The sequence below is a fragment of the Candoia aspera genome, chromosome 3 (assembly GCF_035149785.1).
Source record: "Candoia aspera isolate rCanAsp1 chromosome 3, rCanAsp1.hap2, whole genome shotgun sequence".
In the NCBI taxonomy this organism is placed as follows: Eukaryota; Metazoa; Chordata; class Lepidosauria; order Squamata; family Boidae; genus Candoia; species Candoia aspera.
Window position 1 is genome coordinate 69,020,555 of NC_086155.1, and position 15,623 is coordinate 69,036,177.

General features: G+C 37.4%; 1 protein-coding gene across 3 annotated transcripts in view; it reads right to left on the bottom strand.

Annotated features, from left to right (window-relative positions):
- Positions 1 to 15,623, bottom strand: part of KANK4 (KN motif and ankyrin repeat domains 4) — a 56,229-nt gene that overhangs the window by 26,944 nt on the left and 13,662 nt on the right. For 2 of the 3 annotated variants that reach the window (XM_063298045.1, XM_063298042.1), the window contains exon 2: positions 1,945 to 2,030. In XM_063298045.1, coding sequence (XP_063154115.1) covers positions 1,945 to 1,960 — 16 coding nt within the window. In that variant the 5' untranslated portion in view covers positions 1,961 to 2,030. Of the gene's footprint in view, positions 1 to 1,944; positions 2,031 to 7,469; positions 7,540 to 15,623 lie in introns of those variants that run through there. The other variant, XM_063298043.1, reaches the window with a different exon arrangement.

Sequence of the window (15,623 nt, forward strand, 5' to 3'; positions counted from 1 at the left end):
GTTCTCTATACAGTTGTAATACTGTATAGCTGTTGGCTTGAAGATGGGACAATTCTATAAAGCCATCATTATTTCTGTTCTGACTGGACATCAACACCCTTTATGTAGAAACAACCCATATCCTTATCATGCATCATTCTTATTTCTAGGATTTCACTGCAGAAGTTACACGAGTCTAAGGATCTGGTTCTAAGGACAGGCTAGAAGGAAGGAACAGGATATGTATTGGTCTTGACTCAATAACATTGTGCACACAGGCTGACCTTTTTGAGTTTATCATGTTTCATTCAAAGGAAGTTTGATGCACTAAAAATGTTGTTCTTAGTTCCTTGGAGGAAAGGCAGGATATAAAAAATGAAAAATAAATACAAGACAAGGAGAGTTAAATATGCTAAGCTGAAGTCATCGTATTGGTTTCCCCCAGTTCTGCCTGTCTCTAAGGTTGCAGCAACACAGACCTATTTCAGCACTGATGAAAATCAGCCTTCATCAGTATGCATAACTTTTTTATTGCAATGCTGGCTGTAGCTCCCGGCACAACTACAAGGCAGTTTCATTAAATCACTGTGCAGTTAGTCTCCATCCACAAGGCAAAAGGGGAAAGAATGGCTGGCAATTTGTCATCCAAGACATCTCTGTGGAGTCAGCTAGAAGATGCCATCCTAAAGAGGGATGTGAAAATATATAAACTTGTTTTCTGTGACTGCAGACATAATTGTTCCACTGTAAGTCCTCGGGAATTTGCTAAATCATCACTCTAATTGATAATTATGTAAACCACAGCTTCTGCAGACTGCATTACAGATCTGCTTTAAAAGCTGCATGATTCTAATACTGTATATATGAAATCTTTACTACTACAGCGCTGATAATGCATTTTCCAACATGTTTTCTAACCGTGACTAGTCCTTACTGGCATGGACTTAACAGTAGTCCAAAAAGAAAGAAAAAATACTTTCTATGTCAGCCTTGCTCTTTTTAAAATGTAGGACTGTTTCAGTGGGCACACAAGATGGCATATTCCCAGATGTTTGTTTAGTCTACAAAGGCTGGGTATAACGCTAAATAGATAATACTATTTAGGCATATTTTAATGGTCTTCTAAGAGCAACTCTTGCTAAATAGACTTCACTGCATAATTTATTCTGGGCTCTTTGATATGTTCTTTTGAATACCAAGTACAAAAAGTTAAATTTCTTCCCAAATAGATGAATGAAAGGAATACTATAATAGGGCTGAATTTAATCATTTTATTAATTCAAAGCCAAACTGTTCTTGATGTTGTTTGGGGATAAGTCTGTGTCTGTGTACAAATAAGTATACCATAGTAAAAAAAATAGTTAATATGAGGGATTCTATTCTTTTGACCTCACCATTGTCCCAATCTCAATAAGAACAACCCCACAACTGCTCTTCACAATGAAAACAAAGCTGGCATTGGTGCTTAATGTTGTTAATACGTTAACATGCCTATTTTTGTTTAAAGACTATCCATTCACAAAACACAGTTCTGCCAACTTCATCTGGGAAATCTTCTCCAACATTTTTATCTGAAATGCTGTCTGGATCTCCTACCTGAATTCTTTTTGGTTAGAATTTATGAACTTGGGTCTCTTTCCACAGACCGAAGGGAAAGGCAAAGATGGCAAAAAGCAGTCTGATAAATCTGTAAAGCTGAAAGTCCCATCTTCCTAATTTCCAATCATTTATCAGAAGCTATTATTAATGGCCACCATTCAGAAATATTTCCTTTCTATAGTACATACCAGTTTCTGCCATTGCACAGATAGAATCTGAACACAGATGAATATGTAAAATGTCCCCACACTTTGGCAGGGATCTTTCAAATGTGAAAGTGTTTTTGTGTTGTTTTTAGTGAAATATAAATTTTACTTAACAATGGAACTGCTTGACTTTCAATTAAGATGAAGTTCAGATCCATACCATCTGTATGTTCCATAATGAGAATTCTGTTTGATTTGCAGATGTCAAGCCATTAGTGAAACTTCATCAGAAGAAATGCAGTCCACCTAAAAAAAAAAGTGGGGGGGGGGAGAGGGGAGGTGGTTTTTTTAAAAAATGTCATGGCTGTTTCAAGAACTGAGTGTAACAATTATTTACATTTTGTCTTTATGTATAAGATACACATTTCATGAATGTATTTTTAAAACACATGTACTCATTCTGCTCTTCAGGGCATGAAATTACCATTCTGCTAGTCCTTACTAAGCATTTCCAGGCCATTTTAAATCAGTGTTCCTCTCCTAAAAGTGACGGTTTCTGCTTTGAGAATACATAACTCAGCAAGTTTATTTCTTGCTGCTGAGGAACAATTCGCATTACTTCCAGAAATTCAACATTAGGGAGAAAGAAATGCCCAGGGGATGCATACTGAGCAGAGGCTAACATGATAAAGTGGCTACATGAAAGCTACAGATGATTTGAAAACAAAAAAGAAGATATAGCAGAGGTAGAAAGAGGAAAAGTGCACATTGGAAGCTTAAAACTGTAAAAATGCTGCCTCTTTAAACTCTTTAATGAGTGTAAATTTCCAGAGCCAAACAAATTGCCTTCTAGCATATTGAAGTTAATAGCTAATAGCCTGGATGAAATGTTATGTATTGTCTTTGAAAAAGACTAAAGAATGGGTGAAGAATGAAGTGCCAGATGACCTGAAGGTAGCAAATGTGGTTCCTATCTTCAGTGATATCTGCAGAGTGGGAATCAAACAAGTTAGTCTGACGACGCAGCAGTGTGACATCATGAGGCAAGACCCACCCTTATGTTCATGCTGCGAACTCCAAAGGGGTAGAGCTTGTGGTGGGACAACATAATGCTATCTTTGTCATTGTGATGAAAACAGCAGGAGCCTGAGGATGCCCATGCCCTTTTCCAAAATGCAGGAAAGGAAGATCCAGGAAGCCACAAACCAATCAGTCTGACATTGATACCTGAGAAGATTCGAAAGCAGATCATAAAGAGATTTATTTATAAGCACCTTGAAAACAACTGCAATAATCGCCAGAAATCAGCATGGGTTTGGTAGGAAAAAGTCTTGCCAGACTCATCTTTAGAATATAGGAATGTTGTTAGCTTATTTGAAAAAATATATCATGATGTGCTAATTAACGAGCTAGTTAAGTATGTATTGGATGCCAAAAATTGTACTCAGAGAGTGCTCTGCAATCAAACTGGAGAGATATACACTATTGAATGGGGTGCTACCAAGTTTATACCTGGACACTCTACTCTTCAATACTTTTACTATGGCTTGAATGAAGCATGAGTAGAATGCCATCAAATCTGCAGATAACATAGAATTGGGTGGAATAACTAATACTCTAAATGACAGAAATAAAAATTAGAATGTTCTTGATGCAAATACACTAGCGGTAACAAAACAAAATTTAATATAAATAAAGGCAATGTCATTCACTGAGGAAAGAAAAGTCATACGTACAGGTAAACTATACTCTTTATCTGGCTTTGTGATAATAAGCATCTTGAAAGAGTAGTTGATTGCATGCGGAATATGAGTCAGCAGTTTGATGCTGTTACAGAAAAGGGTAATGTTATTTTAAACTGCATCAACAGAGACATTGTTCTCAAATTATGGGAAGTAACAGCTTCATATTATTCTGCTTTGCTCAGATCATACCTCAAGTACCATGTCCAATTCTGGCTACCATAGTTCAAAGGATTCACAGAAACTAGAACAAGTTTGGGAAACTGCAACAAGGAAGTTCAAGGCTTTGTAAGTTAAGCCCAATGAGTAGAGGGTGAAGCAGATGGACTTGTATAAGCTTGAAAAGAAAACACTTAGGGGGACATGAAAGCATTCTTCAATACCTAAAAGGGCATCATGCAGAAGAAGGTCAAGACCTGTTTTCTACCATTCCACATTGGAGGATGTGGAATTTATGGATTCACATGCTAGGAAATCAGATTCTCCTTCAATGTTATAAAAAACTCCCAACAGGAAAAGCAGTGGAATGAATTATCAAGAAAGATGGTAGATTCCCCTTCAGTGGGTGTGTTGAAGAAGGGACCAAACAGCCCCCTGTTGGGGATGCTTGAATTTGTATTCTTGCACTGAGCAGAGGGTTGGCGTCAATGGCTTAAACAGCCCCTTCTAATTCTACTTCTCATTGCATTATATGAGACATGTTGATTATGCTAAGATGGTTTGCAATTTATATATTATGTTCCTAGTTTAAAAAGTGTTAATTATATATACATAAATTCACCTTCGAGTCAACTTTGAATCCTGGGGATTTCATGGACACATCCATGTAGTTTTTTAGCAACAATTTAGAAGTGGTATGCCTTTGTCACCTTGTATAATGTTTCCTTGACTTCACTGTCTAGGTTACAGTTGTCTAGCCTGCCATTTCTATATGATGTTTGTGTGTCTGTGTGTGTAGCAGATACAAAAATTTCAGTTAGAGCTAGATCTATTTATGCTTGCCAAGCTCAAAGTGTTAATGTTGAAAAGTATCCAGTAGAAGGTGGAAAGGTGGAATAAATAAAAAGGTGGAATGCCCACCTTTCTTTTAATGGTATAAGAACCCAATTCCTAATGGTTACACATCCTTAAAATGTCAGGGATGTAATAGCTAATGTGCATATTTATGCATGTGCAGAACAATTCTGTTGTCAGCCCAGATCATACATTTCCTGCTTTGGGGATATAGATCAATCTCCTGAGCAACCGTGATCAGTGCTTGAATTGTTGCATATACCAAGAACACAATAAAGAAGGAATCTAAACTTTATGTGAACTCTTTTCTCTTCTGATGCTTCTAAAAAAACTAAAATTAGTACCAATATTAAAGGTAATCACAGATTACTGTTCAGTATAGAAGTACACACAAATATCTTGAAGGAATTCCCTTCACTGTGTGCATTGTCACCCTAACAATTAAACACTGTGTTACAGGAAATAGCGAAGACGTACATCCACCTTCGGATAATGTAACTTCCTTTTGTTCTGCATTGTGACTGAGGTTTCCTGTGGGTTCTCAGAACCTGATAGCAAACTCACTGCAAAACAGCACTTCAGACTGTTCCCCCCACCTTTATTAAATAAACTGCTTCTCATGTAATCCAGTCCATTTCAGGTTTAGCAGCTATCATTGCTCTTTCTAAAACCAATAGTCAATCTTCAAAAGTCAGAGCTTTTCTAGATCCATCTTAACCACCAGCCATTACATCTCTGTTCCAGTTCTCTCTCCCAGTTCTTTTTCACAGTTTGTCTGGTAATTTTAAGACTCCATCTCTGATGCCAGCCCCCTTATTCTTTTATGTGAATATTTTCCTATGGGAAACTAAATTAACTCCTAATCTCAGGTTAGGGTTAGGGTTACCAACTACATAGCAAAAAGTGGGTGGGAATTTTTGGTGGTGGTGGTGGTTGTCCATGGATACATGGATGAATTCAGGACATCAAAGGCATAGTGACCATCCATTTGACTGGGGCAAGTTGTAAGATCATTGTTTTCTGAAGATATATGTATAAATCTGATCCATGAATCAACCAACATAGTGAGCTCAGGTCTGGAATCAGATTTCAAGGCCCTATAACCGCATCTTAAGCTATAGGAAGTGATCAAAAAAAGAAATCCATATCACATGCAAAATGAATGTTGTCTACCGCTGATTAACCAACAGCAGCACTTGAAGATTTGTAAAAGGCAAGTTTCTGAATAGTAAATTAAATATCCCAATTAATTCCAAATGAGTAGTCAGTAAATCAGGCAAAATCCAATTTGAATTCTCAATATGATTGGGAAAACTGATAATTCAGTTTAAACATATAATCATACTGATTTGATTTGGGCTTCCAATTAAGGAAAAAAGTGTTCTTGCACATGTATAGAAGTCATCTGAACTGAATTTGAAACATCTGATTTGATTCAGAGGCTTGGTTTATTCATCTTTCAGTCACGAAAGTGAATATTCACACATCTTTATTAGCCTCTGTGTGCTTAAATAAAATTATAGCTGCTCTAGGAATTCAGTGTACATATCTAAACATTCATGTTTTGTTTGCTAAGAAAACTTTTTTTAGTATGCTACTGGAATCCAGAAATATGTATTACTAAAAAGAATTTTCTGCGCAGAGAACAGTACTAAGAAAACTAATTTAAACCCAAAGCCAAATTGACTGAACATTAGTAATTTCCTATCCTAATGGATGAATCTGCATGAATGGGAAAATAATTACAAAAAATGAAAACATACACAGAAAATAAAGTAATAAACATGCAAAATGATATTATTAGATGTGAAAAATTCAAGCCAGTTCTTTTTAAAAAATCATCTACCTTTTATTTGTAAAGATGATGCAACAACTTTAAAAACCCTAATCTTTGTAGAAAAAAGAACTGCCCTTACGTTTGTAGTGATTCCACAGTGTAAGACACTTGAATCTCACCATACACTACTGTCATAAGCAGGGTTTCTCAACCTTGGCAACTTTAAGATGTGTGGACTTCAACTCCCAGAATTCTCCAGCCAGTGGTTGAGAAACACTGGTCATAAGGATCATCCAAACCATTTTAAAACCATGTTAACTTACAGCAAAATCCTGTCAATGTCTATTTATATAATATTTAAAGGATCTTACTCTCAAGTATGTGTGCCTTAGGACATCTTTTCCAGTGTGATGATTTCCAGATGTGTTGAACATAAGTCCCATTTTTCCCAGCCCAATGCTAACTGTAAGAGCAGTTCAGCAGTGTACCCAATCTTCTAGGTAGGTGGGGATACCTTTTGCTGGATAGCATGAAGCAGGAGCTGCTTAAATTCAGGTTTCTGCACTAAACAAGGATTTGAACTCCATTGTGAAATGGCTCCTTCCACACCTATTGTTCTAAATCGGAAGAGGCGGACATAATATTAAGGATTAAGTTCAGTTAAGCTCCCTTCAGTGACTAAGACTACAACCCTATTTTACTTGACAGTAACCCCAAAAGTCATTGGAGAAGATGCTAATACTTGGAAAAACTGAAGGCGATTCAGAAAGAGGCTGACAGAAGACAAGGGGCTAGATACCTTCACTGAAGATCCAGCTTACGCTTACAAGAACTCGAATAAACAGTACTGAGAAACAATCTGGGGAAAATAATATCCACTGAGTCTCAAAGAATCAGAAGCGACTGAACAATGAATTCAATGGAATATTATACTTTCTGAATATAAGGACTGCAGGAATTAGTATTCAAGAAATGCACATAGAATAAGCAATGCTTAAACTAGTCCCTGTGGCAAAAGAGTTCTGGCCTGACCAGAAGCAAATCGTGGTAAGTTCTTTCCAATGGGATGAAAAACAAACCCAATCTCATTAGAGTTACTGCAACTGCTTTCTGATTCAGCCTATCATTTGCAGCTGCATTACAACCATTCAGTTTAGAATTTAATGACTGAAATTAAAGCTAGCAGTTAAGACAAGTGCTTTGCCAAGTTACCTTCACGGCCTCTTAGCTGCCAAATTCAAAGGAAGGAAGGAAGGAAAACGGGGCAAGCCTTTCTTTCCAGGAAGCTCTCAGAATTGATATACTGGCAAACTGTGTCTTTTTCCAGGTACTACGGAGTGAGTCAGCTGACTAATGACCTCGCTTGAAAAGTAAATACAACTTGTAGTGAGATAACACCGAGGGATGCAAGAAGAATTCACGTTTGGAAATATGAAAAGCAACATTGCTAAGGATGCTTGCTGAAAAAAGAGAGAAAGAAGCCCCCCATCGGCACCATACACGTTAATTAAATCCTCAGTAGAAAGTCTTTACGTTTCAAAAACCTCAAAAAAGAAATACCTAAATCAAATATAAATTTATGTTCCTTACTCAAAGTTTTTTTTTAAAAAAAGGTTAACCCTATATCAGGGATCACCTGAGGGACCACACACATTAAAATATTGAAGGACAGAACAAATAAAAGGAAAGCTGCTTTTTAAAAGAGCTATTCTGTCTCAACTAATAAACTTGCATACACAGAAACAGCTTTATTTTGTCAGTTACTGTTCTCATTCTAAACACATTCCTGATTCCTAAATCAGATTGTTCCAACAAGTTTTATATTCCAATATCAGCATTTTGGGGAGCATAGCCAGACTAACCATTCTGAATTGTGCGCATTTTCTGTTAATGCCTCAAAAGTACCTAGTTTTATTTTTAATCATCTAGAATTATACAGTAAATAAAGCAATAATTATACTTTAACTTATACAAGTATTTGTTGTTAGATTTATAGTCTGCCTTTCCTTCTGACACCATCTTTCAAAATATAAAAAAAACAACACTCTAAGCCTTCATTTCATTATTATTATATTATATTATATTATATTATATTATAGTGTTATTGTGGCAATTTGTGCATTTTGTTTTGTAAACCACAGGTTATGGTTTATATGTTTCTATAACGTTATATATAAAAACAGCACATGTGGCTTATTAAACGAACAATGACTTAAATACATAGCAAAATATGGGAATCTGGCAAACAACAACAGGCACTCTGATGTCTTCCTATAGTCTCCTGTCATTGGCTATGCTAGCTGGGGCTGATGGGTAGCTGAAATCCAAAAATTTGGGTGATTATCAAGTTGCTTACTACGCACTTGATCTTAGCCAAAGGCCGAGAAGTGATAAGTTGCTTACTTCTCTCTGAAATTTCTGAAGTGATTTCCCTACCTGATAGCATTGCAATCATCTCATCTGTATTAATCATAATGGGGGGAGAGGATAGAAATTATTTCCAAATTTTATCACATGTCAGAAAAACAGCTCACTACATTTTCCTCACTAAGCAACTGAGTGGCATAAAAATTTTACCACCAGGGAACGGCCCATCTGCACTTGTCTGAGTCTATTTCTGTATCACTTCTCTCACCCTAAAGGCTGGTAGAAAAAAGAAGCTAAATCCTGACTTAAACAAATAACCTTTACTAAAAGTACAGATAGATGTATACTAATAATATGAAGTCCTCTTTAACTGCAATTTAGCTAATGAACAGGACAAAAAAAATCCTCCTTAAAACGGAAAATTTTTCTGCAGTTTCCCACATCTCCTTCACTATACGCAAGGGTGTCCGCAGGGTATGGTTGAAAAAGTCAAGGGTGGTGGCTGTGATAGTGCATTGCACATAAAAAACAGGTCAAGCTTTGATTGCAGCTGCCATATTGACTTTTTTACCATATGCTGCAAACATTCCTCGCTATATTCCTCTATAAAGAATGAATATAGAATCACTGAAAAGATGCTGAATTGGAACAAGATACCCATCGGAAAGAACTAACAAAGTATCTGCTGTTATTGCTAAGTAATCAATACTATTGACTGGTGAGTAGGCTAGAGGTCAGTAGGCAGCAACTATGAAAGTAGGCAGAAAACAACAGGAGTGAACAGGGCATTGTTCCTGGGCTGATCTTGGAATTACAAGGAGGCATACTTAAAATATTAATTATCCTTCTGCAACTGTTGGACTTATTTGTAATAGTGAGCAATGGTTGATTGATAGATTGATGGGTTATATGCCATCAAGTTGGTGTCAACTCTTAATAATCACATAGATTTTCTCCATGATGATTTCTCCCTCATCTGGTCCCTCATCAGGTCTTCCATCACCACTATAACTCAGCTGATCCACTTCACTGCCGGTCGTCCTCTTCTTCTCTTTCCTCTAGAGCAATTATGATAAACCCCAGAAGAAATTTGGTCAATAAGGGCAACACAGACCCAAATGTACCCTTGTCTAAGACACAAGCAGATTTTAATATTGGTGATGCAACTTCAGATGATGAAAATGAACATGGGGAGATAAAGAAGAGCAAAGTTGTTCCAAGCTGAAAATGACACTTCAAACAGCTGTTAGTTCTGGTTTTCTCAACCAGGGTTGCATGGAACCCTAGGGTTCTGCAAGAGGTCACGAGGGGTTCCCTGGGAGATGACAATTTACTTTAAAAATTATTTCAAATTCGGGCAATTTCACATTAAAGAGGTAGGTTTCATTCTTTATATTTAGTTTAAGAACTCTGTTAATGCATATATACAGGCCTATACATGAAACAAATATAATAATTTTGTAACTTCCGGCCTGTATGTGAGCCTGAATGTGCAGGGGTTCCCCCAGGCCTGAAAAATATTTCAAGGGTTCCTCCAGGGTCAAAAGGCTGAGAAAGGCTGGGTTAGTTTGAGGAGGGCATTTTTTAAAGCATATTTTTATTGTTAAAATATAAGACTACAAAAGAAAGCAAGAAAAAGAATAAGATGGAACAAAAGAATAACTACTAAGTATAGATAAAAAAGCACAGTGAGAAAACTTCTGGTAACACATCCTCCCCATCCCTTCCATTTATGTCCCAACCGCTAACCACAGTTTAAATATTTATGCTTTACTCTGAACATTAATGATGGCTGTTGGTTTCTGTTTGAATTCTAGAAACCATATTCCAAATATTGAAATCTGCCTTACAGTATGATGTGTTATATATAAGGGAGCCATTCCTGCTTGAATTTGGTTAGACTTTTATTATGGATATATATACTGTTAATGTTGCCGTTGCAGCATATTCTCCAGTTTGGGTCTCCTAGTCTGATATCATCAGCAAAGTTTCTCTTTTCCAAAGGTGGGCCACATTTCTTCTTGCTGCTGTCAGCGATGATCCTAATGGTGAGGTTGCCAGACTTATCCTTGCTTTTAGAAGAATCTGAATTTTTACAGGAGAAAAGATTAGGTGACAGCTAATAAACAGCCCATGATTTTTTTAAAAAAAATCTGATCATGAGCTGTCAGTGAGCTGAAGATGTGCTATTATTAACTTTTCCTCTATGGAGAAAAGTAGAACAATTGTTTTTCACTAAGGAAAAAAGGAAGGAAGAGGATACTCAGTGAAGGTATGCAAACCAGCCAAGATTCCATTTGAATTCAAGATACCAAGGCAGCAAGATTCTGCTGGAACAGATCGGTTTGAGAAAAGATTCAGCCATAGGCTTCACGGGGAAAGAATCACCTGCAACTTTATTTTAGATGGGGGGAATGGAGGGGGGAAACAGGACAGAGGTGATGGACTCCTTATCAAGAACGTTACCCTCACTATAGTTTCAACCATTATCCTCCAAGCTTTCATTGCAATATTTGTTTGAATTCCTCCTAGATCTCTTTTAAAGCAAACAGCAGGGATGAAGAAAGGACAGGACAGAAGCCTCCAAAATATTTAGCGGTGGAGTTCAACTTCTACTGCACTAAGTTTTTGCATGTGAGTTTTCCATAGATACCTGTTTGATTATTGTAGTAAAATAATACACTGTTGGTATCAATCAACGCCGTATATACAGTTGGACAGTGTCCTCCACTGTGCCTAAAGACAACAAGCCACCTTAGGGAACACGATCCCATGGCAAGCAGCTTCCTCAACCCATACATTGCTATTACATCCTAGTACTGTATCTGCTTCCTGGGTAACTGCCCTAGTCTCCTAATGGCAGAGCTGGTGCAAGGAAAATGTAAGAAGGGGAAAAAAATTAAACATCATATCCTTTGGTGCTACGGCCCTCTCAAATCTGGAACTCTCAAATTTTATACACAAAAGGAAAGTATATACAGCAAATACACAACAGTATTTGTAGTGTCATATGCAGGTCTGAACTGCAAAGTTAGACAAATTTAAAAGTATTGGTGGTTAATAGGAGCCAGTTTGGTGTAATGGTTAAGGCTCCAAGCTAGAAATTGGGAGAATGTGAGTTCTAGTCCTGCCTTAGCCACGAAGCCAGCTGAATGACCTTGGGCCAGTCACTCCCTCTCAGTCCCAGGAAGCAGGCAATGGCAAACCACTTCTGAAATCTTGCCAAGAAAACTGCAGGGACTTGTCCAGGAGTCAACACTGACTCAAAGGCACACACACACCCAGCTGTTAATAATGCATCCATATACATATCAGCTCAGATGTATGAGATCAGTGAAGATCAGTGAGGCTTACTCTCCAGTAGGTATGCATAGATTACAGCATTCAGCTTTGAATCTATGTAGCTGTATGGGCTGAGGATGTGGAATCCTTCTAAAAGGCATTGGTTTGTTGGTAAGACGTATTTCTGTAGAACACAGATCTGCAGAAATAAATTGTAGGCAGCTTCAAAACTACTCTCTCTTTCTATTAATCTGCCCTTGGAGCTAGAACTCCTAATTTACTTATTTTCAGACATATATGCTGCCCATTCGCAAATGAATCTGAATGGCTTTTAAAAGTATAAATATTTCAAAATTGATGTGCACACACATGCACACACATACACAAAGAGAGCTGAATTACTGTGGGCTCTATAGGAGACAACTGAACCAGTTAAACATGGTTCATTTATACCAACACTGATGCAACTGATGTATGTAAAGGTCCTCACTACCTCCTATTGTGAATGAGTTCATAAATTGGAACAGTTTTTTAAAAAGCAGTTGCTCAAATGCTTTATTTTCTAAACTAGGCTTTGCTACTATATTCTGACCCAAAAGTCAGTCTGTGCTTGACCCATCCCATGAAGGAATCAAATACTTATTCAGTAAATTCTCTTCAGGAGTCAGATGAAGAAATAACTCTAACATCACATTAAAAATGCTTTTTCCAATGCACATCAACCAGTAAACTGACTGCTGAAGCATTCCACGGCTTCTTCCATGCACTTACACCACTTTCTCTTCTGCTATGTGTAATCTAACCTTTCCTACTTAAAGCATCACCCAACGCCCCCCCCCCCTCTGACTGTGGAATCCATGGAAGAATAAAGCAGGACTGTCAACAAATGCAAGAGCTATCAGATGGACGTGGGGACTCTCTTGGGGAACATTTGCTGTATATACTTTCAAAATCTGTTTGGACATCCTGGAACAGACATAGTAAGTTTTCATTCGGTCAAATAAAAGACAGGCAAGAGAATTAGTTATGCTAATCAAAATGAATCAAAATGATATCAGAAACTTCACAGACCCAAACAAAAAATGGACTTTTTTTCCCCCAGAGGAAGTGAATTCCTGAATGTGTGTGTAAAACCCAACCAGATTAGAATTGAAAAATGCTGTTCCAAAGCATGTACTGGCTTCAGTTATACCATTTACTATATATATGATAACTCTTAACATACTACATCACACTATTTAAATGATAGGCTTGAAGTTCCTGACAGAGGGTCGCACTGGTTTGGGATTTCATCTCCATAAACCCAAAGGCCAACTAAAACCACTGGATATTCAACCATTCACTGTGATACATGATATGAGAATATGCTCAAAAGCACATGATCTTTCTCAGCTGACAGGTATTTAATTGATCCTTCAAACACAGCACGAGTTTTTTCATGACTAGCAAGACTCAGGTTGAGGGAATGAAATTACCATTACTCATGATCACCAGTGAAGCCCGAAACTTTCTCTTCAGGCATATGAGCACACTTCCAAAGAAGACACTGGCTATAGCTTCCTAAGATTGGGCAGAGTTGGTATGTTCAGAATCCCCTTGATTAAACAATGCCATCTATTGGGACCCTGGAGGCATGCCTCTTCTGTTGTGGTGCCTGCCCTCTGAAATGAGATCCTCCCATTGATCTGTGTAGCAATCACCTTGATTATGTTCTGAAAGTCCTTTAAAAACTAGCAATTCTCCCAGGCCTTGTTTTAGGGTATTTGTGGAGCCCTAGTTGATTGTTTGATGCATGGTTTGTCTGGACGCATAGGTTCTTTTCATTTTTTAAGTGTAAGCCACCCAGAATTGGGGGTTTCCAAACAAACATTTAAAGCATGTCTCTGAGGTTAGTGGTTTATTTTGCAACATGTTAGCTTCCAATTTTTTTGTTTGAATCTACACCATTAAAAGAAAATCAGGTAAGGCACAGAGCTGGATGGGCATGAAGGGAGGTATTGCTGGGCACATGAAGATTCAGAACTGCTACACTGGGGATCCAGGAGCTATAATTATGCTACCATGGAATTAGAAATATGAAGGAAATGCTTAGGAGGGGTCTTAGATCCAGAGATTCACAGGCAAACCTCTTTCATCATGGTTGGTAATCAGATTTATATCCCACTGCAATTATAAATAGATTCTCAGCAGCTCCCAAGCAAGAACAATAACACAATGATAAATAACAAACTATGCAATACATACAGGTCCCAAAACAGTATCTGGTGTCAAAACCCAAGTGCCCTCTGAATAATGGTTTTCAGCTGTTTCTAGAAGCAGAACCTTATTCCCAGTTCCATTTCCAATTTTATAACTCCCTTAAAGCCATGGATTTTGCAAGTTGTAAAAAGGTGTTTATTTGTCTTTTGTATTACATATGCTCTTCCCTTTCTTTTGTGGTTGCCTTTATCTTCTCTTTGAGATGCTCAAAAGTGTATGCCTTTTAATAAAATGTGTGAATCAGAAAAGGTGTTCCCAGACTCCCTCTGGTTTTTTGCTGCCATAGACTAACATGGCTCATCTCTCTGAGATGTTGTCTCTGATGTTAGAAGCTGAGCTGTCATTGAAAATTACATAAACCCCTCAGGTAAAAAGATAATTACATTTCAATAAATGAATGGATAACACAGAGCCTTACAAATTATTTTTTGCAGCCCTAGTTAAAAACAGAATTCTTCTTTTCTAGTTAACCTTTGCCCTAGGAAAATCTTAAATTTCCCAGGCACAGCATGAAATTCATAGAAAGCAATAGGAGGGATAAAATAATCTAATGAACATTTGGAGCTGAATTAAAATCTAAAAATGTGGACTTTTATTATTATTCCTCCTTGGGCAAAAATGCTCATTCTTCATGCATCATTAAAAATAAATTATACCAAAATACTCATGACTCTTTAAGGAATCATCTGTATGACTACTGCATGGTATAAGAGAGTTCTGGAGAAGTCAGCTCTAGAAAGAAGGATACTTAAAACGTATCTCCTATTAGTGTATCAAAATGAAATACGGTAATACCCACAAAGTTAAGATCTAGAAAGGAACTCTCATATAACCAAAGATCAGATTATAAGTTGTATTTATATGGCTCTGAGAAGACAAATGCACCAGTACGTGTGAGCATGGGTCTGTTCATGTGAGCTGTTTGCAAAATAGGTTATGAAATATTCCTAGAGTCAAACCGCACTCTGAGATAACAAGGCAAAGAACTCGTAAGAGTTGAACAGGTATCAAAAACTGTTGCTTCATAATCTTGCCTATGATGAGATGTGTTATATTTTCATTTCATTATACTTGTTTTTAAATTCACTTCTTCACATATTAATGGATGCATGTTTTATGAAAAACTCTATCCTCTTTTTTGATGAAGTGGCAGTATCAGATAATAAGAAGCATTAGACGAGCAGTATAAGCTAACTTCCTCCAGACTGGTACCTCCAATTGTGTTGGAACTATGACTCTTCCGAGTGCCTACACATCTGGATCCACTAGCTTGGGGAAAATTTCCACAAGAGGCTTTCAGAAAATAGAGCTGGAATTTGCAGTGAGGTGCTATTGGCTAAGTGCTTGTTCCTATAGCCCTAATCAGCCTATAAGGCAAAGGTAAAGGTTTCCCTTGACATTAAGTCCAGTCGTGTCAGACTCTAGGGGGTGGTGCTCATCTCCGTTTCAAAGCCGAAG